At 38.5% G+C, this 27712-nt stretch overlaps 1 protein-coding gene across 1 annotated transcript in view; it reads right to left on the bottom strand.

Annotated features, from left to right (window-relative positions):
• Positions 1-27712, bottom strand: part of DNAH3 (dynein axonemal heavy chain 3) — a 187373-nt gene that overhangs the window by 132141 nt on the left and 27520 nt on the right. Inside the window, 5 exon segments of the mRNA XM_043975895.1 lie at positions 8867-8990; positions 14262-14446; positions 17028-17206; positions 17358-17463; positions 17699-17835. Coding sequence (XP_043831830.1) covers positions 8867-8990; positions 14262-14446; positions 17028-17206; positions 17358-17463; positions 17699-17835 — 731 coding nt within the window.

Below are 27712 nucleotides of genomic sequence, written 5' to 3'. Positions count from 1 at the left end.
TAGTAAGTGTCAAGTGTCTGAGGTCAGATTTGAACTCAGGTACTCCTGAATCCAGGGCCGGTGCTTTATCCACTGCGCCATCCAGCTACCCCATTAACAGAGTATTATTGCACTGCAAGAAACAGTGAAAGAAGGGGCAGCTAGGTGGCGCAGTGGATAAAGCACTGGCCCTGGATTCAGGATTACCTGAGTTCAAATCTGACCTCAGACACTTGACACTTACTAGCTGTGTGACCCTGGACAAGTCACTTAACCCTCATTGCCCTGCAAAAAAGAAAAGAAAAGAAAAAGAAATAATGAATAGGACAAATTGGGAAAAACTTGGGAAGAAGTTTTGTACTCATCTTAAAAAGCTAACATTTTTATTGAGTCTTCTATGGGCCAGGTACTGTGCTAAGTGCTTTGCAAATATTATCTCAATTGATACTCACAACGACCCTTGGAGGTAGTGCTATTATTACTCCCATTTTTAAAAAGAGGAAATTGAGGCAAACAGAGGTTGTGACTTGCCCAAAGTCACAAAGCCAGTAAATATCTAAGGCTGCATTTGAGCTCAGGTATACCTGCAACAATGTAAAGAAAACAGCATAATGAAATGACCAAACATGACTCCAGAAAACTAATGATGAAAAGTGCTTCTCAACTTTTGAGAGATGTGATGGATTTTAGATGCAGAATTAGTCATAAATTTTCATATATATCAGATGTGTGGATTTGCTTTATTAGACTATGTGTATTTGTCACAAGGTAGGACTTTTTATTGCTAGGGGGAGGGTGGTGTGGAAAGGGGAGGTAATGATATTATAAGGGAAAAAAAGATGAAGTAAAAAATGTCAATGAAGAATTTTTTACATGTACCAAAGAAATCATAAGGAACTTTAGAGGGTGACATAGACAAGGAAGACAATTTTGGAACTACTATGATGAATTTGTTATATATATATATATATATATGTGTGTATGTGTATATATATATATATACACATAGACATGCGCACACACACACACACACACACATATATGTATATATATATTTTTTCCTTAAGACAAAACTGTATACTGTAGAGATGTTATTTCACAGGTAATCCTTTTTCAGTTCTTCTTTATATATGGAAATGTGCATGTTTGTTAATGATCATTTAGTTGAGAATAACAAAAAAAATCCTATAAAGAAAGAAGAAATCATTGGAAATGCTTTGAGAAAGCAGTTTCATTAGAGTAGAATTATCAATAGCCAGATTACTAAGAGCTGAGGAGTGAGTAGGTGGTGAGCAAACAAAGTATAGATGATTCTTTTTAGGAGTTTGGCATTGAAAGTGTAGTGGGGGGTGGCAGCTAGGTGGCGCAATGGATAAGGCACCAGCCCTGGATTCAGGAGGACCTGAGTTCAAAATCCAACCTCAGACACTTGACACTTACTAGCTGTGTGACCCTGGGCAAGTCACTTAACCCTCATTGCCCCGCAAAGAAAATTTTAAAAAAGGAAGTGTAGTTGGTGGCCCAGGGAGTCTCAATGCGGAAGATTTTGTCCTTAAAGGCACCCAAATCCATCCTAGGGGCATTTGACCCCAAAGAGGTTCAAGTTCTTTCTGCCTGTATCTCTACCTGGATTTGTGTCAGTCAATAATTTATAAAGTACCTACTATATATGTGCCAGGCACTGTGCTAAGCTAAGTGCTGGGGATACAACCCCCCCCCCCAAAAAAAACGGCAAAAGACAGTCTGTGTCCTCAAGCAGCTCCCAATCTAATGATTCCTCCAGGAAAACCTCTAACACAAATGATCAGTATAGATCCTGCCTAGAGTTTCCCCAAAAGTTGAAAACAAGGTCCCCTCCCACACATAAAAGTATTCAATGTACAATATGGGTATGAAATATGGGAAAGCTTTTATTGTACCCCACACAAAATTCACAAGATTCAAGATACTTAAAGGCATGCATGAACAAATACAGTAAACATAAAATATTCGGTTAGCTAATTATACTCATTATATTCCCCCCTGGAAGGCAAAGTCCCTTTGTAGAATCGAGAATAGATATTTCACATTCACTTCCAGCCTACATTGTCCAAGCAACTCATAACAACCACTATAAAAGTTTAGCTAACTTTAAATCTCCCACACAGTGAGTGTAAGGCTTTCTTTAATCCTTCAAGCATAGAACTGACTTCCCATTAGTCCTTTTCTCCCTTGAGAAGTATGTTAAGAAAAACCTCTCTTGTTGGGTGGCCAGCACTTGCTCTCTAGCTCAGGAACTCTCTATCCAGGTGATAACTTCCAAGACTGGGGATGTCCCATACTCCCAAGAATGAGAGAGAAATCCCTTGTGCCCCACCTTTGATGAATTCTAATATAGGAACCCAAGAGAAAGAGAGAAAAAGGGTGGAGCTTTATTCATAGAGATTCCAGAGGGAGGGGAGGTTTTGTTAGCATAGACCATCTCCCTGGATTCACCCTTGGTCAATCAACTTCAAGGGAGCTTCAGTGACTGGGTGCCAAACAGGAGTTGTGTTTCTGTGTCATTTCAGTAAGATCTTCCAGATTACTCCTGCTACAAAAGGGAGAAGTATAGGATGGGGTTCATGGGATGGTAAGGTCAAGAGCAGGTATTTTAAAGATGGAATACATCTGAAAGGAGGCAGTAGATAAGGAGACAGATTGACAAGGAGAATATTTATTTTTAAGGCAAGCACCCAAAGATACTGGAGAGTGTGTGTTTAGTTTTTGACAAGGAGGACAGATGATGTAGTGCAGTTTTAAGAGGTGAAGTATGGGGGATGATGGAGGCAAAAATGGGTAGATTTTATTTTCTCAGTAAAGCAGGGAGTGAAGTAACCTCCTGAGAAAAGTGGGGTTGGTGACTCAAAGAGAGAAAGGGTTTGCAACAATTGTTTCAAGGAGTGATAAAGAGCCAGAGATGAATAAAAGGACTACAGTACAACAGTGAAGATCCAGTTGAGATCAGAGAACCTGAATTTGTTGTGAAATCCATCAGTATCATTGTATGACTTTCTCTTTCTTCAAAGGCACGGGAATAGGAGGGAAGAAGGCAGGTAGCACGGATGGCTTGAAATTGAATAAAGGTAGGGCATGAACACTGGAAGGACAATGGAGGAGAGAACAATGGAAGCAGAAAGTTACTCAAAGATGAAACATTGGCACTTTGGTGAAATGGTTAAGTATAGGGAAGACAACAAAGAGAAGAAACTAAGACCAAAAACTAGAATGATGGGCTAAAAATAATAGGGAGAGAGGAAGGAGTTGGAAGTGAAAATGGAACACATGCTTAGGAGGAATTAGAGAGAGATAGAAGGACAAGAGATTATGATCAGAGAAGGGAATTTCCAAGTTCAAGATCATTTTAAGTTCAAGATCATAGAGTGGAAACCATTTTGGGTGGTGTCGAGGTCTAAGCTTCTTTCCATAGCTGAGATATGGTGGATTTGTAAGTAAATGGGAATGAAAAGATGGATAAATTAGAAAGATATTCAGAGACATTAATAGGCATGTTGAAGTGATCAAAGAGGAAAAGGGTTTGGGATGGAGAGGAAGACCTTAAGCTACTTACTGAAGGAAGGAAGCTCATTTTCCTAAATGAGCCAGAGACAGAAGACAATAGTAACAAGAACTCAGACAAGGCAATTAATATACACACTTGGAATATACTTCAAAGAATGAGACAGTGATGAATGATGGTGGGAGGTGTGTTCTTTTGGCTTAACAACTTGTCTTCAGGAAAAAGCCAGTTTATGAGTGACAGAAACTGGGAAGATTGTTAGAAGAAGGATGAAGGTGAGCTTATTAGCAGCATAGCAGGTGTTCCAGAAAGTACTGTGGAAGAGGAGGGCAGACAAAAACAAAGACTGAGAAAGGGCAGGGCTGAGTTGGATACGGATGACAGTGCAAGAAAAGGTAGCTAGGGAAAAGGCTTTTCATCTGGGGAGAGAGCAAATGAATCATAGGGATCAGGAACGCTAAAGGTAAGCATCTGTGAGCCACCAACATACCAAGCATGGTAAAGTTTGTAGACAAAATTGGTCTTCAGCCTCTAATTATAAACAGTTAAGATCCTGAGAATCATTACCCTTTACTTTCTCCCCAAGGTTGTTTCAGAGAAAGGGTAGATTTAGATCATTGGCAGAAAAGCAAGTAATGAAATGTTCAGAGAGCACCCTCCCTGAAGTCAAACACCTCTCTTCTGAGATACTCAAAATCACTTGTATGCAATGCAATGGTACAGAAGAGTTCCAGGGAACTCATGATAGAAGAGGATCTCCAAATCCAAGGGAAAAAAAAAAAAGAACTGTGGAGTATAGATGCTGAATGAAGCATACTATTTCTTTTGTTTTTGGTGTTGTTTTTTTTTTCTATTTTGAGGTCTTTCATCATTGCTCTGATTTTTTCTCTTATAACAGGACTAATGCAGAAATAGGATTAATGTTATTATGTATATATATGTGTGTGTATAGATATATATCTATATATATGTATATAGATATAACCTATATCAGATTACCTGCTGTCTAGGGGAGGGGGGAGGGAGGGGAGGGAGGGAGAAAAATCTGAAATTGTAAAGCTTGTATAAACAAAAGTTGAGAACTATCTTTACATGTAACGGAAAAAATAAAACACCTTATATGTTAAAAAAAAAAAGAAAAAAATCACTTGTATGGATTACATCCTCCATCACCATACCCCTTCCAGAGAAGAAAGAAGAGAAAGGGACTATTTTTTCTATTTCAAGTCATCACATATTTGTGAGTCCTTATTATTTAGCAAGCTCCCATTCAGTCAGTGCTGACCCATCTCAGCTAGGTGTCTGTTGTTGTGGGGTTAGCTTTCAAATGTGTTGTGTTAAAATTGTATTTTGCTTTGGTTACCCCTGACCATCACCCCATCCAACCCCTTCTAGTCAGGAAAGTAAATAAGTTTATAAGTAGGCGGTATGAAGGGGGCAATAGTAGGAAATAAGATTGCAAAGAGGAAGTCATCTATAAACCATCCCAAAGATAAAAGGAGCATCATTTACAAATTGTGTCATATATTAACCAAAAGTCACATCTTGGTAATAAGTGTGGAATCAGGGAAGATTCTAGACTCTGCTGTCAAGGTTTTTAATCCTATGAACACTTCCAGACATCCTCAGAATACCACAAGGTGTTGATAATTTTGAGATGATGTGGACGTGTTCATTTTAACATGACAACTTTGAAATGATATGAATTATGTTAATGAATTAACCCCAACACGGCACAGATAAGTTAGTCTGTTCCCCCCTAAAATCCTATTTTAAAAAATGAGACTTTAATCCCCCTGCGCCTCTCCCCAGCCTTCTTCCATCTCTGAGTGCTCCCAACTCTAATCCATAGTTATCTGATTGATATTCTCTGCCTCTCCCCTTCCCCATTCTCTTCCCTACCACAGCCTGCCTTCCTTCACCCCATCCCCCATCTCCACACCATCTGCCTCTGTTCACCTGTCTCCATAATTTCCGGACTGTTTGCCCCCACATCCTCTATGCCTTATTAAATTGTGATTACAGCCTCATTTCCCAATGCCATTGTGGTCTTTCCCAGAGAATACCCAAAGAACTGGGCATGCCAGCACCATTTCATAATTTTATAATTTCATAAATTAATTATCAATTTACATGTACTCATTAGATACCTTTATAAAAGTCTGGGTTTCCCCACTCGTATAAGACATTCATATACTATGACCTGAGAGTGGTATTTACTTTTTCCCATGCCAAACTGATACCTATTTCTGTAAGTTCTCTTTTATACTCCTCGAAGTACCTAATATGTTGGTAATATAGTTAAGTACCTAAATAAATACTTATTGAACAAATGAAGCCATTTTAATACTCCTGGTCAAAACCAGTTGTAAAATTAGGCAGTTGCTCAGCAGCCTAGCATGAATAGGATGGTTTTCCCCAAGAAAACATAACAATAATAACACATCATCATTTATATAGTGCTTACTATGTGTTAGGCACTGTGCTAAGATTTTACAATTATTATCTCATTTGATCCTCATAATCACCCTTCGAAGTTAGTGCTATTATTAATCTCCATTTTACAGATGAGGAAACTAAGGCAAACAGGGTTAAGTAACTTGCCCAGGGTCACACAGCTAATAAGTGTCTAAGGGTCGAGTTTGAACTCAGGTTCTCCTGGCTCCAGGGCCAGCACTCTCCACTCTCTCCAGCACTCTAGCTGCCCCATATAAATGTTAACTATCATTATTATTTTGTTGTTGTTATTTCCTCACTGGAGAGTTCCCTATGTTAATGGCATCACAGGTCCAGTCCCTATTCTTTGCTTTCAGGATAGGTTAAGGTGTTTGTCCAAAGGCACAATGAAGACAATAAATAGTAAGGACTAGAACAGTCTTTCCTTCCTCCTAAGCCTTATCAACATCCAGTCCTCTGCTGACCTCTACTGTGCAGAAGCTAACATAGACTGAAGGATGAAGTTAAAGCTAAGTAAGATCCAAAGCACCACTTGTAACCACACCATAATGTGACATATGGCTAAAGAGCTGCTGGCCTCTGGAAACAGGAGTCCATATAGGATCGTGGGAGGAGTTGGAGACAGAGGAAAGAAAAGATAATTTTCTCCTTCCTCAAGACATAGGGCTTGACAAAGCAATGATTTGTGCATAGACACAAAAGAAGCTGCTGCAAGAAATTCTGAAATAAATGGTTTGTCTTTGGTATTCTCCTGTCTCCCAGGATTCCTTTCATCACATAGCCTTTTGCTGCCCTAAGCCCGTCATAGGTGAGTCTATTCCTCTCCTCAGTGCTGGCTAAATCCTGCTAACTTGTTGAGAAGCTGGGAAGATGAGTTTGCCTTAGTCTGGTGATTGTAAATTAAAGACAGACACTCTCATTTTTCACCTGTATCATTCATAACCTTCTCAATTTTTGTAGTTGAGAAGAACTATATTGGAAAGCTGTAAGTCCCTTAATAGTTGTTGTTCCATTGTTTTTCAGTCATGTCTGACTGACTATTCGTGACCCCATTTGAGGTTTTCATGGCAAAGATACTGGAGTGGTTTTGCCATTTCCTTCTCCAGCTCATTTTTTCAGATGAGGAAACTAAGGTAAATAGGTTTAAGTGACTTGCCCAAGGTCACACAGCTAGTAAGTGCCTGAAGCCACATTTTAACTCAGATCCTCTTGACTCCAGGGTTGGTGCTCTATCCATCATTATGCCGCTCAGCTGTCCAAAGATCCTTAATAACTACTTGTTGAATGAATAAGACAGATTTTGGTACAAGTTTCTGTATCCACTGAAGAATGAGGCAATTGCTTTGCTTCATATTTACTAAGTGTTTCAAATTTTTCTCCACACTCAGATCATAGATTTAGAACTGGAGGAGATCTCAGAGACCATCCCAGTCTAACCCTCTCATTTTACAGATGAAGAAACTGAGGCCCAGGGAGGGTAAATGACTTACTTAAAGTCTCACAGGTTATTAGGAAGCTGTTAGAACAGAAGCTTTTAACTCTTTTATATCCTGCACCCCTCTGAAGCCTATGAACTCTTCAGAATAATGTTTTTAAGTGCATAAAATAGATGAAATAATAAAGGAAACCAGTTATATTACAATGTAGTTTTTTTTGTTGGTTTTTTTGTTTTGTTTTTTCAGGGCAATGGGGGTTAAGTGACTTGCCCAGGGTCACACAGCTAGTAACTGTCTGAGGCTGGGTTTGAACTCACGTCCTCCTGAATCCAAGGCTGGTGCCTTATCCACTGTGCCACCTAGCTGCCCCTACAATGTAGTTTTAAAAATATTTTTTAAAGTTCACAGACCCCATATTAAGAACTCCTATACTAGAGACAGGATTTGAACCCAGTTCTTCTGACTTCATCATCAGTCCTATTTCCATTTCCATCAGTCCTACTTCCATGCCACACTGCCTCCTACCCTGGTATCTGGGGTGGGGGGAGGAAACATCTTCCTGTAGCTGGTGATTTAATTATTGTTCATAGAGCTGCTTTTCTTCCTACATACAACCAAATGTTTCTTTTTTAAGGCTATGAGAAAAAGCATTGACATGGTAACCCATTGTACATGACCCATAAACCTATATACAGTAGTGTGCTATTGGTGTTTAGTAACCCGCTTTCCATTTTTAAGTTTAATGTGCCTTATTAACATTTTCTCCATCACTTTAAGTCTAGAAAATTATTTTATTATTTTAAAATTTTTATTTATTTATTTATTTTTGGTGGGGCAATGAGGGTTAAGTGACTTGCTCAGGGTCACACAGCTAGTAAGTGTCAAGTGTCTGAAGCTGGATTTGAACTCAGGTCCTCCCGAATCCAGGGTTAGTGATTTATCCACTGTGCTACCTAGCTGCCCCCAAAAGTATAGACAATTAACAAAATAACATGTAGCATCTGCCAATTTCTGAGGTGTAAATACTGACAATGAAAATTTGTCAACTCCCAGGAGCTTCTTCGAGCTGGCCCCAACATACCATACCACACTACAGCCTCCATGGAACATATCTTTTCTCCCCTTAGACTATAAACTCCTACAGGGCAGGGACTTTTTTTTTTTTCATTTTTGTATCCCCAGTACCTCCCACATAGTAGGTGCTTAATAAATACCAGTTAATCTGTTTCCCTCTTGTCAGGGAAAAAATAAATTCCCTCGTCATTCATTGTCTCCAGTTCCTGACATCTCAAAACTCCATGAGACAGGAAATAAAATGGAGAGAGGAAAATAAAATTGAGAGCTGAGCCCCTGGGGAGGTCAGGAGTAGGAAGAACAGAGACTCTTCCTGACACCAGCAAGAAAGAGAAAAAGAAGGTCTCAATTTCTAAGACATTTCCTTGGTCCATACAAGTACCTTTTAATTAGGTTCATCTCTGCCTGTTCCCTCTTGGTGTATAGCAAATTTCGGCTGTTTTCAAAGATGTCCTCAATCTGATCAGGCCAGAGGAACAAGGTACTGTTCAACTTTATATCCTCAACTGCAAAACACAAATACACAGACATATGTATATACACTCCAAAAAGTCAGAAACAGAATACACACATGAACACAAACACACATATCCCTCCCCAACATACACAATGCCCCGAAGCCTTGATATAGTTTTAAGCTTTAATAACTGTGTGTGTGTGTAGGTCTAGACTTCTGATTTTATTGTGTAGAGAATTCCCTGGTGAGACAAACTGCTCTATCAATGGAGGTTGGCAACTTAGAATAGAGGTATCAAACTCAGGGTGGGAGGACAGCAAGAATCCTGAGTGTGGTCTGCTTGGGAAATATTTAACAAAATAAAAATACAATTTTATTGTCGAGTCATTTTTTTCCATTGTGTTAGATTCTTCATGACCCCAATTTGGGGTTTTCTTGCCAAAGATACTGGAGTGGTTTGCCATTTTCTTCTCCAAATCATTTTATAGATGAGGAAACTGAGGCAAACAGGGTGAAGTGACTTGCCCAGGGTCACACAGCTAGTAACTTTCCAAGACTGGATTTGAACTCAGGAAGATGAGTCTTCCTGACTTCAGGCCAGCTCCTCTATTCGCTGAACTATCTAGCTGCCCTAAAAATACAGTACACCATAGATAATGTTAATTTGTGGTTCTCTAAGTCAATATGCTCCCCACTCCAAAACAAAACAAATCAAAACAAAACAAACAAACAAACAAAACAACCAAAAGGGATACATTTCTGTTTGAGAGCACCAAGAAGCTGTGATTTGTCCAAGGTCACACAGCCATTATACGTCAGAAGTGAAACTTGAAGCCAAATTTTCTTGACTCTAAGGCCAGGCTCTTCATCCTCTGCCCCTCAATAGAACTATAACTAATAAATGAAATAGAATAAGACGTCATTGCAAGGAACCAATGAGGCAATGATGTTGTGGGTTATCGTTTTAGAAAAACTCATGAGGGCATATCTGCTATTCTCATTTTGACAAAGATTATCCCATCAAACTCCTGGGCTGTATTCTATTTAACCGGTGAGAAAAATAGAACAGAGAATCATTGAATTAAAAGTGGCAGGCACTTTAGAGATACTGTAATCCAACCCTTATTTTATAGGTGAAGAAAACAAGGCCCAGAGTTCAAGTGAGTTGTCCAAGGACCCTGGTCCTCTCACCCCAAATGCAGGCCTCTTTTCTTAGTGATACCTTAGAATAGAGGTGTCACATAGCCAGAGCAAAGAGCCAGCAAAACTCCGGAGTGTGGCCTGAACTGGATTAATATGTAATTGGGAAGTATTTAACAATATATAAAAAAATATAGTACAATATAGATAATGTTAATTTGTGTTTTTCTAAGTCAGTATGAAGCCCACAGGGATCTGTTTCTATTTGAAACTACTGCTTTAGAGGGTAGTCAAAGCTGCATAATTTATGGACAAGAAATATTCTTGGGACCTTTTTTTCCTCAAACAGGAAGCTACCACATATCCACAGGTTGCAAAGATATAAGGATGTCCTGGGTTCCCTCACTGACTGTTTCCAATTTTGGACTAAGTGGAAGATGTGTAAATGATGATGAGGGGGAGAGATTAGGGAGGATATACATGTGAAACCCTGGACACATTCTTTCCCCTAGGCATTACCATGAAATTTCAAGGGGTAGGCAGAAATGCCCTTCCTGTAGTAGACATTCTGAGAATTAATAAATGTTTGTTGACTGACTGACTGGTGTGATAAAATAATGGGATTTAGCAGATACTCAAAGGCCCACCTGGAGATTAATCTAAACTGATTGAATTAAGTGAGAGTGATTGACTGCTGATTAGCCTACTTCAAGTTAACTAGATTGTAATTACACCTGGCTAGCCCTTAAGAAGGTATTGTTCTCAGAAGCTAGACTTTGAACTCAGCTTGAGACCACCTTCAAGTCCAGTGAACAATGGATTTGGATGATGCCTACCAAACATCTTGAAGCAGTGTGTAAGGACCGCCTCTGCTTCCACACTCAGTTTGAGAGAGTTTGTGATTGAAGCAGGCTCATGGCAGAGGATTTAAGGAAGATCCTGATCAGGCTGGAACTCTAGGCTAGATAGACCTTTTCTTAATTTTCTGAACTCCACTTGAATACCTGGTATGCTTTAATAAATGCTTAATGCCCAAAGATTGGTGCTAAAGCTTCTTATTTAAGGCAATCACACAATTTAGATTTTAAACTTCACACTAAACAATCTCTATTGCTCTTCTTCGGGCAGTTAGGTGATGCAGTGGATAGAATGCTGGCTCTGGAGTCAGGAGGACCTGAGTTCAAATCTGGCTTCTGACACTTACTAGTCATGTGACCCTGGTCAAGTCACTTAACCCAGTTTTCCTCAGTTTCTCTTCTGTAAAAATGAACTGGGAAAGGAAATGGCAAACTACTCCAGTATCTTTGCCAAGAAAACCTTAAATGGGGTCACAAAGAGTCAAACACAACCGAAATGACTGAACAACATTATTTTATGCATAGGTATATATATATGAAATATTATATATTCATAGATTGTATATAAAATATACATTATGCAATATACACATGCATTCACATGTGTTTATATGTAATTGTGTATGTATGTGTGTGACTTGGAGGAGATCAAGTAGACTCTTTCGATTATGTTATCTGTTGTAAGAATAACCCATTCCATTGCATAAAGAACTCCTGGTTTAGAAGTAACTTCCCTGGGGGGCAGCTAGGTGGCACAGTGGATAAAGCACTGATCCTGGATTCAGGGGGACCTGAGTTCAAATCCAGCCTCAGACACTTGACACTTACTAGCTGTGTGACCCTGGGCAAGTCACTTAACCCCCATTGCCCCACAAAAAAAAGTAACTTACACACACACACACACACACACACACACACACGCACACATACTAGTCCCAAGTGGGATAGCCAGGAAAAGAAGAGAAAAATATTCATTTGAATCTTCAGGTTTTTTCCCTTTGGGCTTAATAGCTAAGAGTTATAGAATATTAGGCCTCAGATGATTGTGATGGTATTGATGATGACATTTGGTGATGTTAATAATTCTCAAGAGAGGCCATATGGTACAGTGAATAAAGAGCTGGTCTTGTTTCTGACATGCACACATACATGTCAGAAATGGAACACAATAAGCATGTGTATATGTACACACATATATACAGACACACAGACAAGGCACATACATATACACATGTGTTTATACACACATACATACATACATACATACATATATATATATATATATATATATATATATAAGATATAGACTTGCCTTGTCTCTTTGCCTTCCAGTACTTCAGGTAATAATAATTGTTAACAGTTATATAGAACTATGTACTATAAATTTAAATTATTATTTCATTTGATCCCCCCAACAACCCTGGGAAGTATTATTCCCATATTACAGATGAAGAAACTGAGGCAAACAGCAATAAAGTGACTTGCCAAGGGTCACACAGCTAGTAAGTGTCTGAAGCTGGATTTGAACTTGGTGCTTCCCAATTCCAGAGCCCTGTACCACCTAGTTATATTTCTGTTCTACACTAGTAGAGAAAGTTGCCTCATAGAGAGTTCTTTAAACCAATGAAATCACAGATCTGGACCAAAATAACAATAATAGTAAGACAAACAAACACAACAACAAGAATTTTTAGGGTGCTTTAAGATTTGAAAAGCATTCTGCCTGTGTGATCTTGTTTGATCCTCTGTGATTCACTACTACTAAGCTCATTTTACAGATGAGGAAACTGAAGCTGAAAGGTTAAAAACCTTGTCTAGGATCACACCGTCAGGTTTTAAACCCAAGCTTTCCTGATGCCAAGTGCCATCTCTATTGCAGAGACAGCAAACTACTTCCAGAGAGCCAAATCTGGCCAGCTACTTGTTTTTGTATGGCCTGAGAGCCCGGACTGTTTGGTGGTGGTGTTTGGTTTTTTTTACATTTTAAAGTACAATAAAACTTTATTTAAAAATATAAAAAACATCCTAGCTTACTGTATAAAAATAGACTTTGGGAAGGATTTGACTAGCCCTATGGCATTGAATGTTAGTGTTGTATATGGACCCCTGGTGGTCTCCAGATCCTTTCTGGGTATTACTAAGAAGTCAACGCTATTTTCATATTAAGACATTATTTGCCTAATAAAATATTCTCTCCTTTTCCAGCTACATATCTGTTTCAGGCTGGATTCTCTTCATAGATTTCAACCAAAACAACAGATTGCAACAGATTGAGCACAGAATCAGATTGAGAATCCAGCTGTCTTCTATTAAGCCTATAAAATCTATTAAAGAGATTTGCAAAAAATATGTAAAACAATGCCATTCTTGTCAAATTTTTTTTTGTTTGGGAGAAGTTATTTCCCATAAAAATATTTAAGGTAATCCAAAGTGAGTTTATTATTTTTAAGTGAATTAATACATGAAAATTTAAAAATTAACCCATTTTAATGTCTAACATGGTAAATATCAATAGATCTAACCCACATAAACAAAAACTCTTTGGGGCCCTCAATAGTTTTTAAGAGTGTGAAGAGGTCCTCCAAACCAAAAAAGGTTGAGAACTGTTCCTCTGGATTCCTTCAAATTCCACCTAAAATTCCACCTTCTTTCAGAAACCTTTCTTGTTCCTACTTAATGCTAGCGCTTTCGCTCTGGTGATTATCTCCAATTTATCCTGTATATATGTTGTTTGTACAAAGTTGTTTGCATGTTGTCTCTTCCATTAGATTGTGAGCTGCTTCAGAGCAGGAACTGTTTTGCCTTTTTTTTTTTTTTAAATGACCGAACTGGGGCAGCTAGATGGTGCAGTGGATAAAACACCGGCCCTGGAGTCAGGAGGACTTGAGCTCAAATCTGACCTCAGACACTTAACACTTACTGGCTGTGTGACCCTGGGCAAGTCACTTAACCCCAATTGCCTCACCAAAAATAAAATAAAATAAAATGACAACCACAAGACAATTGGAAAATAAAGGAATTGAGAACCAGAGCAGTGAGTACCATAGCCTATTATATAGTGATGACTCATATCGTGATATCATATCACCTATGATCATACAGTGATCATCAGCTGCACCGTCTCTTGCTCAGTTAGGATTGATCGCTCTTCTACTTTTCCCTGGGACTTTCCTTTGATTTCAGTGGGGCTCAGTCCTCTTGGGGTAGCCCAGGTTGAGTTAGATTCCCCAGGATAGGTCTGAGAAAAGTCATCTCTGCTGTGATTCAGCCATGGGCTCTCTGTCCCTTAAAAAAATAATGTTTTGAGTATTGATTGGACCTACTGGGAAGATCAGCATAGTTCATTAGGAACTCCAGCCTCCAAGCTGCATCGGAGATCTGCCTCCTCAGCCTGAACACGGTGACCTCACTGGCCTTCTTTAAGAATGCAGTAAGAAACACCATCTCCTCCGTGTTGGCAGGGATCTCACTGACTTTGTCTGCGATCATGTTGTACTGGTTGCAGAGGCTAGAGAGGAGAAAGCAGAGAAGGAAGTCACCAGCAGCAGCAGCTGCTCAAAGTGCTATCATTGGGCTGGGGAAGAAATAGACTGTCCTGTCTCCGTTCTTTAGAAGATTTATTTGTTTATTCCCCCACCCTCACTCTCCCACAAGTGATTTCATTGGGTTAGGGAACTCATGATAATGAAATTCTCTCCACCAAATCATAACAAAATCTCTTCTACAACCAAGGGGAGGGAAAGGAACAAGCTTTTATCAAATGCCTCTTGTGTGTCAGGCTCTGTGCTAAGCACGTTACAAATACGATCTCATCTGATCACTAGGAAACCAAGCAACTTGTCCAAGGTCACACAGTCAGTATGCATTGAAAGCAAAGAAGTTTTTCCAACTCTAGAGTCAGCTCTTCATCCATTTCATCACACTGCCTGACCCTGTTACAGATTTATAGTCTGAACATTTGTTAGTGAAAGGAGGCTTCTCACAAATGCAATTTATTGAGCCAAACAGAAATCATTAAGCAGTTTTCTGCACTGATAGTGTGCCTACTTAGAATCTCTGATACTATGAAATTGCTTCACTTAACTGCTTTGCATTTAAACCTTCCAAAAAATACATTCAATCAGATTCCATATTTCCCCCTTCCCCACCCTTGTCTCCTCTATAGAGTACACTGTGAACCCAACTTCCATAAAGCCTTATAGAAACTTTCAGGAACATACTTATAACCCAGCTAGTAAGAAAAGGAAAACTTCAGAATCCAATCCTTTCCAAGTAATTGAGGTCAATGGTGGGTGTTTATGTTGAGTGGAGATAAAAAACAACATACATGCTCTCGACTGTGCTCGAGCACACACACACACACACACACACACACACACTATTAGCTTTCTACCTCAGAGGCATCTATATTCTTAATAGGGAGCAAGAAGATGACATAAGAAAACTTCTAGAGAAGACATCAAAAACGGCCCAAACTAATAAGGTAAAGACCAATCATGTAAGAGTGTTAGCGGGGTTACATAAGGTGAGAATCTGAGCCTGTTCTCTGAGCCTAAATAAAGTGAATCACAAATATACAATGACTTGTTTTAAATTTAGATTATTCTCAACTAAAAATAAATATGCTAGACAGACTGTATGACATCACTCTCCTGGTTAGTTCTTGAAGACTAGTAGGTGTCACCCGGTGCAGGAGAAAAGCACGTGAGAACCTAGCTTCTTAAATGCTAGGTATTACTAAATGATTTGAAAAGCCTTTAGTCAGGGAAAGTACAACCCAAAAGACAACTTGGGCTTCCTTTGAAAGAATAGAGGGGGCAGCTAGGTGGTGCAGTGGATAGAGCACCGTCCCTGGAGTCAGGAGTACCTGAGTTCAAATCCGGCCTCAAACACTTAACACTTACTAGCTGTGTGACCCTGGGCAAGTCACTTAACCCCCAATTGCCACACTAAAAACAAACAACCCCCCCCAAAAAACCCTCCAAACAAACAGACAACAAAGAAAGAATAGAGGCTAGGGGTAGTTAGGTGACTCAAAGGATAGAGCACTGGCTCCGCTATCAGGAGGATCTGAGTTCAAATTTGACCTCAGACATTTATTAGCTGTGTGACCCTGGGCAAGTCACTTAACCCCATTGCCTAAAATAATAATAATAATAATAATAATAATACAGGCCTACCAAAGTAGACAATTTGGATAAGGAAAAAGACTATAGGAACCTAGAGACCATTGAGCCTAGTTCCCTTATTTTACAGATGAGGAAACTGAGTCACTAAGAAGTTAAGTGACTTCCCCAGTCATTTAGTATCTGGGGAAGGATTTGATCTCAGATCTTTCTAACTCCAAGTCCAGCACTTTATTCATTGTACCATCTAGTTGACAATGGAATTCTTTCCATTCCTCCTTTTTCCTTTCCCTATTCAAAATAGAAAATCTCATCAGATTTTCCCCCTGCATTTAAGTTTTAGCCTGGATTTTTGAGTTTCCCCAATATCTTAACATAGGGACAGAAGCCACAAAAACTCTAAGTCTGATATGAGTAATAATAACTAACATTTATATGGAGTTTACTATGTAGCAGGCACTATATAATTATTATCTCATTTGATCTCACAAAAATTCTGGGAGGCAGGTGCTATTATTATCCCTATTATTATTATTATTATTATTATTATCTGTAAAAACAGATGAGGAGGGGGCAGCTAGGTGGCGCAGTGGATAAAGCACTGGCCTTGGATTCAGGAGGACCTGAGTTCAAATTCAGGCTCAGACACTTGACACTTACTAGCTGTGTGACCCTGGGCAGGTCACTTAACCCTCATTGCCCCACCAAAAAACAAAAACCAAAAAACAAACAGATGAGGAAACTTAGGGCAAATAAAGGTGAAGTGACTTGTCTAGGATCACAAAACTAATAAGTGCCTGAGGTTGGATTTGAACTCAGGTCATGGTGACTAAAAGCCCTGCACTTTAGCCACTGAACCACCTGGCTGTCCTGGCATCATCGTTCCCCCTCCCCCTCACTCCTAACTGGTCCATCTGTACAAATTTTCACAATAATTTCTCTAACAAAGAATAAAAACTGTACTTGGTATTCTGCTCTCGGTTTTCATCAACTTGGAATTGAATCAACTGTTCCTTCAGCTCTTGGGTCCGATCACAGAGATTCTCATTTAGTGCTAAAGCATCAAGACAGAACAGGGCCAAAGGTACTGTGATGTGCATGGATGCAATTTCTCCTTTCAATTTCTTCATGCTGTCAATGTACTGTGGGGAAAAGGAAGCATTCCACGGCTTAGCTGTCCTGGTAATACCAATTGCAGTGATGGTCATTTTTCAGGCACTACAAAAATACATATTGCTGGGTCTTTTGGGGTCGGTCTCATTTAAGTGGTGAAGGTAAAGTAAGGCTTCTTACCTCCACGAAATCATCAAGGTCATGGGCTTTTGAGAGAAAAGATGTGACTTCTTGTTTTGCAGTGCCATCCAGCAGATCATTATATTTTTGGTACACATCTAAGTATCTTCCAGGTTGAAGAACAAAGAAATAAACACATAATCAACACACACACACACACACACACACAGACCCCTACCTCAAGATCAGCAGTGATTAACTCCCAACCAAGACCACCCACCCTCCAGAAAGAGAGAGAGAGAGAGAGAGAGAGAAACAAAAACTAGCAAAGAAAAATTCTTTGACAAGTAGAATTGATGGATCTAAACTAGATTATGGGACTTAAGACCAAGCCAACTTACTTTATGGGGCCTACTTGGTTTTTTACAAAAACCTCCTCCGTTTGCTTCACAAAATCTGAAACTAACATTTCTTCTGGAAGGACAGTTCCAAGAGTCAGGTTATCTCCTTGGAGCTCTGGGAAAAGGTTTACTTCTACCTAAAGGACACAAATGGGACTGTTTTCACAGAGAAAGAAAAGTAAAGCTTACTCTAAAATATTATCTCCTCTAATGATCTCTGCATTCCTTGAAGGAAATCTTCCCTAAAGAAAATTAGGTCAACCCAGTAGCTGACCATGGATAAGGGTTAGGGAAGAAGGGAACAAGCATTTATTTAAGTGCCTACTGCGTTCACATTACAAATATTATTTCATATGATTCTCACAACAATCTTGGGAGGTAATAATAATAGCTAACATTTATATAGTGCTTACTATGTGTCAGACATTGTGCTAAGTACCTTTACAATTATTATCTCATTTAATCCTCACAACAACCTTGGGAGGTAATAATAATAGCTAACATTTATATAGTGCTTACTATGTGTCAGGCATTGTGCTAAGTACCTTTACAATTATCTCATTTAATCCTCACAACAACCTTGGGAGGTGGGTACCATTATTATCCCCATTCTAGATTTGAGGAAACTGAGGCAGGCAGAGGTTAATTGACTTGCCTGGAAATGTCAGAGGCTGGATGTGAGAGGCAACAGTCTAAAATCCTAGAAACTGGAAGATACATTATAGGAAAATGTTTTGCAAGCTAAAAGAGGGAAATCACTTCATATGGGATGATACTAAGAGACAGGGCCAAAAACCGTGTTAGAACTTAATAATGCAAATTGTATCAGGCTGTTCTTTCTTTTAGGAGACATTGTTTGACCGGGGTAGAATATGAACTTTGAAACGAGAAGGCCACTATATTTTATGATATAGTAGAAAGACATTATTAAATCTTTTTTGATCCAATGGGAAAATAGCATTCCTATATAGTGATCTGAGAAACAAACTAAGCAAAATTGTGAATGGGTTTCTTATGCAGAAGGAATGGCTTACCTTGGACAACATTAATCCAATAAACATTTACTCAACAGACATTTATTAAAGGCCTACTCTGCAGGTTAGACAACAATGAGTGCCCTGCCTTTTAAAAAAAGTATAATCTAGTATTGAAGATAAGATAGGTATATAAATAATCACAATATAAATTAGAATGTGACAGAATGCATGGGAGAAGTCCAAACAAGGTGCTGTGAAGGATGGAAGGAGGGGGAGATTACTTTGAACTTTGTTTAGAGTGACAATAAATTAGACAGACTCTCTGGGAGAGTTGATACCTGAGCTTCTAGTTTGCTCAGGAAAATGAAAACAAAAACAAAGTGTATAAGAAGTAGTTTGGGGAAAAAAAGATCTGTCTCTGGATGGGAGAGGGAAACCAAGAAGTTGCCTGAGCTCTCCCAAATTTCCCTCAGAAGCAACATTAAATTAAGCCTCTCAACATATTCTGGAGTTGCAAAACCTGCAAAAAAAAACCCAGAGTGAAACAATCTTCTGACTAAAAATAACCTAGAAGATCTTCTGGAAAAGTCTGTTTAATCTGGGTAAAAAGGGAGCACAACTCAGTGCAGGTGTCTGGGCAAACTCTTAGCCACAGCACAGACCAGCAGCTGAGGACTCCGAGGTCCTAACTCAGCAAACTAGTGGCTTATAGGCCAGTTGTGAGGCCTCCAACCCCAATGTCGAGGGCAATCTGCCAGCTAAGGTATCTGCTGCCCAACAGGCCTAACTAGGCCAGGCCACTCCAGTGCAGTGAAGCAAGCTGTAAGCAGCTGAGGCCTCAGAGCAGAAAGCCAGTGACTGGATCCCTGGCTCCAGCAAAAGAAGCTTGGCATAGTGCACACTGTACCCCAGGAGCAGAACTCAACTTTAAAAGGCACAAAAGAGGCTAAATTATGAATACAAAACAGAAAAGAACCCTCACCATTGAAAATTACTACGGTGACAGGGAGGATCAAAACATAAAATCAGAGAACGACAATGTAAAAATGCCTATATGAGAAACCTTCAAGGGGAAGAAGAATTGGTCTCAAGACCAAAGAGCCCTCTTGGAAGAGCTCAAAAAGGATTTTATTAACCAAATAAGAGAATGCAAGAGAATGTCAAGAGAAAGTCAATAGCTTAGAAAAAGAAAATAATGCTTTAAAAATACAATTGGCCAAATGGAAATAAGGAGATACAAAAGCTGACTGGGGAAAATAATTCCTTAAGAATCAAAATTGGGCAGAATGACAATGAGACAACAGGAAGAAGTAAAGCAGAATCAAAAGAATATAAAAGTAGAAGAAGATGTAAAATACCTCTTCAGAAAAACAACAGACCTGGAAAATAGTTCCATGAGGGATAACCTAAGAATAATTGGACCATCTAAGGACTATGAATTTTAAAAAAAGAGCCTAGACAGCATATTTCATGACATTATCAAGGAGAACTGTCCCAATGTCTTGGAAGTAGTATGGGCTAAGGCTAGACAGGTAACTTGGAAGCAGATCATAGAGGGCCTTGAATGTTAGGTTGAGGTATTTTATTGGGAAATAGAAATGTCCCCAAAGAAGCGAATCAACAGGTACCTATTATCTGATTAGCAGGGAAAAGAGAGAAGAAAATGAAGTAAGAAATATCTACAAGTTGTATTTCTACTGAAGATCTTCCTACAGACAACAGCTGGAGGAAGCTTCTATTTGTATTTCTATAACAATTTCCAAACTTTTAAAGTAGGATTCTTCCTTTTAAAGGATTCCTTTGGCAGACCCTTCCTTCTCTTCCCCCACCAACATGACTATAGTTATAATATTAATAAATATTGATTGAGAAAATATATAACAAAAAGCAACTATAAATTCAATAATACTTTAAATTAATTTATATTGTATTCACAACAATAAAAGAAAAGGTCATATTTTATCCCAGAAAGGCAAGAAAATAAGTTCTTATTTCAATAAGAACAAATGAAATCAGGAACAAATGAAACATCATGGGAACAAAATCCATTATTTATGTTGCACATTTTATTGTAGCTAAATGAACATAAAAGATGATGAGAAGAGCCTAGTCTTGAAGAGGTTACAGGAAAGTAACCATTACTTTGACTTTTGATTGTATCTCCCTTTTAGGGATAGGTATGGCCATTGTTGGCAAGCTTAAGTACATCTCCTACACCTGGAAACTTGTTATACATTTATAACTCATTGAGACCCAAGTCCTGGCCAGCCTCTTAGAGAAAGTAGAATGAACACATTGCCCTGGAGCTAGAGAAAGCTAGGAACTGAGCTATATAATTGGAAGGAGCAAAAATATGGACTTCCTCCTCTGCTACTTCCATAAGTTATTTGGATGGTGCAGGTTTCATGGGGTTGACTCCATGGTTACTCCAAGTTTATTTTCCTCCTGGGTGATGGTCTAAGCCCTAATAATAGTACCATAAAGTTGAACACCTTCACCACTGACTTTCTAGACATTTCCACCCCTTGTCTAGCAGCTCTCTCCAGATACTTCCACTCCTGTGGTTCTCTCCTCTAAGTAGTAACTACCTGGGCCAAGACCACCATTTCCAGAGGTGAACAGGCCAACCCATGTTCACTTCTCTCCCAGCTCTACTGCTGACTCTCTGGAATTTTTCTACCTCCTTGTCTCTTCGAGGAGACCCTCCCTCTTCCCTACATCTAGTTCCCTTTTATGTCTTATCTTCTCTTGAGAGCAGGGACTGTCTTTTTTGTTTGTTGTATGCCTGGAGTTTAGCACAGCCCCTAGCATACAGTAGGTGTTTAATAAATGTTCTATCTAATCCTATCTATCTATCTATCTATCTATCTATCTATCTATCTATCTATCTATCTATCTATCTATCTAAATGTCGTCTGTCTGTTGTCTGTATGTCCATCTGTCTGGATCCCTGGGATAGAAGATGGGACTCCTTAGAAAGAGGAAAGGAATTTTATGGACATTTTGTGGACTATTATGAGATCTTTGGGATATTTTACATTTTCATTGCAGCAAATAAAAGTTGTCCTGAATTTCATGTACATTGTTATCTTGAGTGCCTTATAAGGGAAACATAGACATAAGCCATATTCTGAGTTTCCTGGAGGAAATTCTTGGTGGGGGCAAAACAAGCCAAAGAAATATGACTGGAAAGGCAGCCCTCCAAGATTGGATCTGGTCCATGAAGGCCTAGAGATTGGGTTCTAGGATATAGATTACATAAAGATGAAAATGTCAATGCTTGGTAAATTCACAGACCTCTTAAAATAACTCCAGAACCAATCCAGGAATCTATAGGTTGGAGTTGCATCCATGCTTTGGAAGAAATCTGTTAATTATAGAATAACTCTAGCTGAACAAAGTATCACCATATTGAAAGAATACACTGATAAAACCCCATAAAATGACTCCTTAAAAATAAATCCTCATTCAGTTGTCACTGAAGATCAAATATGTTGTTGGTAATGGCAAGTCACCATTTTGGTTTCCACCAATGCCAAGAGAGCCAGAACTTGGAATATTGCTTCTAAGCAAGTATGAATAAAATAGGGAATTTTACAATGATATGCAATGAGTACATTATGTTTATCTTTATTCCAGGGCCTAGTAACTGCTGTGAACCCTCCCTATTAGAGGAGGAGGTAAAATGATTGGGTAAGTATCTCTCTACTCTTCATGTTATCAGGAAGAATGCAGTGCTTCTTAAAAGACTGGAAAGAATTTGAAGGAAAAACAAACAAACAAAAAAATTTGAAGAGGCAGAAGGAAATCCTAAAGGGTAAAGATTGACCTAATTTTCAAAAAAGGAAAGAAGATAGGACCTTTATATTATAGGTTAGAAATCTTCAATTCCTGGAAAAATGTGGAATATGGTATGAAAGGGATGGTTTGTAAGCATTTAGAAAAGGAAGTGGTGATCAACAATAACAGTCTAGCTCCATCAAGAACATTTCATGCCTGACTAATGCAGTTTTCTTTTTTGACAGGGTTAATTGACTTGTATGTCAAGGGAATGCTATGAACATAGAACCTCTGAATGACAGAGAGCATTTGACAGTATCTCATGATATCCTTTTGGACAAAATTGAAAGAGAAATAGTAGATGATAGTACAGCTTGGTGAATTAAAAACTTGTTGAGTAGCCAGACCTAAAGAGGGGTCATTTAATGGTCTATTTTCAACCTGGAAGGAAGTCTGTAATGGAATGCCCTAGGGATTTGTCTTTGATATGCTATTCAATGTTTTATCAATAACTTAGAGGTATAAATGCAATTCTTATTAAATTCGCAGATGACACAAAGTAGAAAGGGTTAACAAACATTATGGATGCAGAATCAGTATTCAAAAAAGATTTCAAAAAGCTAGACCTTTGGACAAATCTAACAAGATAAAATTTAATGGGAATAAATGTAAAGTTCTTTGAACTTAAGTCCAAAAAAATCAGCTTCATGAGTACAGGATGAAGGAATTGTTGTTAAATAACAGTTTAGATGAACTCTGTGTTTATGTGTGTGTGTGTGTGTGTGTGTTTGTATATTGCACCCAAGATTCTGTTTTGGTCCCTCTTCTCTGTTCTTTCTAAACTTTTCCTTGATGATCAGTTCCCATGGGTTTAATTATGAACTTCAGGCAGATGACTTCTGAATCTACTAAGCTCTCAATTCTCTCTTGAGGTTCAACATTAGTAGTTGCCTGATGGACATCTTAACCTTTCTTTTTTTTAATTTTTGTAGGGCAATGAGGGTTAAGTGACTTGCCCAGGGTCACACAGCTAGTAAGTGTCAAGTGTCTGAGACTGGATTTGAATTCAGGTCCTCCTGAATCCAGGGCTGGTGCTTTATCCACTGTGCCACCTAGCTGCCCCCGACATCTTAACCTGGATATCCTATAGACATCTCAAACCTATGTCTGAAACAGAATTCATTATCCCCAAACCCACTCCTTTTCCTAACTTGTCTATTTCTGTTGAGGATATCACTATTCTTCCAGTTACTCAGATTCACAATTTTGGAGTCAATCTCCATTCTTTAATCTCCCTTACTGTCTTTATCTAATCCAACCAGTTGTTAAGTGTACTCAATTCTATCTCCATAACATCTCTTGCTTCTGTTTACTTCTTTCTACTTCATATGGTTAACACTTTAGTTCAAGTTCTCCTTACTTCTTTCCTGAACTATAGTAATAGACTTCTCTTTAAAAAACAAAATATTTTATTTTTTAATTAACAAGGATTTATTTTCTATCCCTCCTCCTACCACTGGAAGAAAAAGAAAATTAAAACAAAACCTTTGTAATGAATATGCATACTCGGGGCAGCTAGGTGGTGCAGTGGATAAAGCACTAGCCCTGGATTCAGGAGGACCTGAATTAAAATCCAGCCTTAGACACTTGACACTACTAGCTGTGTGACCCTGGGCAAATCACTTAACCCTCATTGCCCCACAAAAAGGAACTTAAGCTGGAGAGATGAATAAACCAAAGAAAACAAAAAATATTTCAGAGCTAGAGATGCTCCAAACTTTAGTACAAAAGGAGAATATAACTTCATAATTATTGTAAGCAGAGACTCAGAAAAAATAGATTTTTTAAAAACAAGGATTACATGAATATCTAGAACAACTGAAACAAGAGATAAAGATAAAATAAATGTTCTGGAGAAAGAATTGGAAAGAGAATACATAGATTAGAAGAAAAAGTAGTAAATTCTAAGAAGTAATAAGACTCCTTGAAAACTAGAATAGACCAAACAGAAATCAATGGCTCCACAAAATGGCACAAAATATTTGAATGAAATCAAAGATTGAAAAAGTTGAAGAAAGTGTACATCATCTGACATTTAAAAAAAAAACTGCCCTGAAAAACAGGTTGAGAGATAATCTAAGACTCATTAGCTGTGGTACTAATATTTTAACAGGGGAAGAAGATAAAAGTGGCCTTTTAGATTCTTGATATATTCAAAGGGTATTAGAGGAGATAAATAAGAGAAATGGAGGACCTAAAAATGGTTAAGTTATTTTTTGAGGGTTTTAAGAGGGGCAAGAGAACAAAAAGTAAAAGTAATACATTTGTGTAGGAAGAAGGGATAGAACTTGCTATTTTTTTTATATAATTGAAGCACAGAAGATGATTCACCCTCTCATCTCATAAACATGGAGTGAAAGGAATGGGCATCAAATAAACCTTACTCAGTCTCTGAAATAGATAAAACAGGATTGAATATGTGCATACATAAATGATTTGGTGCAAATCAACAGGAAAACTGAGATGAGCTTTTAAAAGAAGGGAAATAGTTACAAGCAAGACAAATTTCCTTATCCTGAAAGGAGGGTGCAATTAAAAAAGAGAAAAGAGAAAAAAGAAAAAGAGTAGAATATAACAGAGTTCCTATCTGTTGGGGGTGGGATAAAGAGGAAAAGAAGTAGAATCTAAGGAATTAAAAAGGGAAAAAAGAAAAGGAATAGAGTATAAGGGGGTTCCTGTCCATTGAAAAATTATTTAACAATGTACTATATGAAGGCAATGGAAAATTATTGCACTATTTGATAAACTGAGACAATTTCAAAGAATCCTGGGTAATATGAGCTAATGTAGAATGAAGTGAGAAGAACCAGGAAAAGAGTTTGAATAAGAACAACAATAAAAATAAAAGAAAACAACTTTGAAAGGCTTAAAAGTTCTAATCAATGATGTAACCAATGTGGAGAAGTGATGGGCTCATGGTAAAGAAAGCAATATCCCTTTTTGGTCCTGGCTACCGTGTGGATTCATTTTTATTAACTATGTTTGTTAGTTGCAATAGGTTTTCTCTCTCTTTTTATTAATTGGCAGGATGGGTAAGGGGAATTAGCAATAATGATGTTCCAAAAGAGGGTCATTGAAACATTTTTAATGCACACAAGAGAACAGAAGGAAGGTCAGAAGGGAGTACAAACAACTGTGGGGAATTTATCATATACTTTTTCAGAAGAAGCAAGTAGTATGAAATGGGAATTCATGGTTTCATAGACATTCTTTTTTGTGTTCTGCTAAGTATAAAGTAATGCTTTTTTCCTATTTAAGTTCAGAATAAAAAAACAAGCATTTTACAAATTGAATAAATGAATCACTTAGTAAGTGATTTGCCACAATTTGCCACTCATTCTGACAAATGCTGGGAATACAAAGAGAAAAAGGGAGACAATCCCTACTCTTTTTTTTTTTTTTTGCGGGGCAATGGGGGTTAAGTGACTTGCCCAAGGTCACACAGCTAGTAAGTGTCTGAGGCCAGACTAGAACACAGGTACTCCTGAATCCAGGGCCGGTGCTCTATCCACTGTGCTACCTAGCTGCCCCCCAATCCCTACTCTTAAAGAGCTTACATTCTGATTAGGGGATATTATACATAAAAGAAATATCAGCTTCAGGGAAGATGGAAAGGTCCAGATATTTTTAGGTCACTTAAAGAGTTAAGATGACAGTGCTGGAGGACTGTCAGACATAGAGGTGGGGCAGATGGTAAAGACAATGGTTCTGCATCTCATCACAAGGAATGGAGTTGCTGACTTGCATCTCATCCAAGTTCCATGAGCAGAAGGGAGAAGAAAAAGGGGAAAGGGGGAGGAGGAAGGGCAGACCACACCAAACTGACCTTTAGTTGGTTTTTAAAATCAAAAGCACTGGGAAAAGAAAAGACCACCTATCTATATCCTCCAAACTAGATACCATAGAGTGTAGTTGCAATGAAAGAAGACTATCCCACTGAGATAAGCAGAAATACACAGGTGACAAAACATGAGAAATGTTCAAATTCTAGCAACCAGCAACAGGAATTATTGGAGGTTCTAATGCAAGAAGACAAATTTGACTACATGGGGATCATCAAGACTTGATAAGATGAAATCTATAACTGGAACATGTCTCCAATTAGTAGACAAAAGAAACAGGACAGACAAAAGGCAGGGTAGACATAGCAATGTATATTAAGAAGGATAAGAAGAATTCTAGGAACTTGGGGGTGAGGAAGGAGCAAGCATGGTGGAGAGTGTATACTCTATATATCATATTTTATTCTCCAGATGGGCATTACTACTGCAGTGATCCTCTCCCGATAGAGTGTAAACTACTTAAGGTCAGGGACATTTTTTTATTTTTGGTCTTTGTATCTTCAGCACCTAGCAAAATGTCTACCTGATAGGCAAGTAATAGATGATTTTTGAATTTGCACTGAACTGAGATTAACTTAAATAGTTAAAAGAGGATGGAATTGGGTGTATAAGGACATCATTTTTTAGTCTGGAAAGACAAAAACTGACAGATGCCACAGTAAAAGTTGATCTACTTTGGGACATGGAGGGAGTAAACACATATTTGTTTTGGTTTTTGTGGGGCAATGAGGATTAAGTGACTTGCCCAGGGTCACACAGCTAGTAAGTGTCAAGTGCCTGAGGCTGGATTTGAACTCAGGTCCTCCTGAATCCAGGGTCGGTGCTTTATCCACTGTGCCACCTACCTTCCCCCTGAATACATATTTGTTAACAAATTCCAACAATAAAAAGACAGCTCTTGAAACTCAAAGGGATCATTTTGGTGCAAATAAAAGCACATGAACCCTCCTTGTTCTCATTGCACCTTGCCACCAGAATCACCGCTAGGATGATTTTAGGTGAGTTCCAGAGGATGAGCCTATTACAAAGTCAAGAAAAAACAGGGTGGATGGTTTTCATGCTCACTCTCTCCCCAGGAAACTAATGATCATAATAAGAATAAAAGACCTCAGCTTCCCCAGTTCAGCCTGAAGATAGGATGCTCTCCAATCCTGGAACTGGGATATATTTTACTACAATTTGACCCTCATCAACTCTAGTCATAAGAAAAGTGGCTGGGTGGAAGCATATTTAGAGACAATTTTCACATCTCTCCTGAATCTCCTTTCCTCAGATTAAACAACGCTTGCTCCTCCAATTCTCACTGGACATGGTTTTCAGTCTCCTCACTTTCTGGTCACTGTTATCTGAGCCTG

The sequence above is a fragment of the Dromiciops gliroides genome, chromosome 1, assembly GCF_019393635.1.
Source record: "Dromiciops gliroides isolate mDroGli1 chromosome 1, mDroGli1.pri, whole genome shotgun sequence".
Taxonomy (NCBI): Eukaryota; Metazoa; Chordata; class Mammalia; order Microbiotheria; family Microbiotheriidae; genus Dromiciops; species Dromiciops gliroides.
The sequence above is the reverse complement of the archived record's forward strand: the minus strand, read 5'-3'. Positions and strand labels throughout refer to the sequence as shown.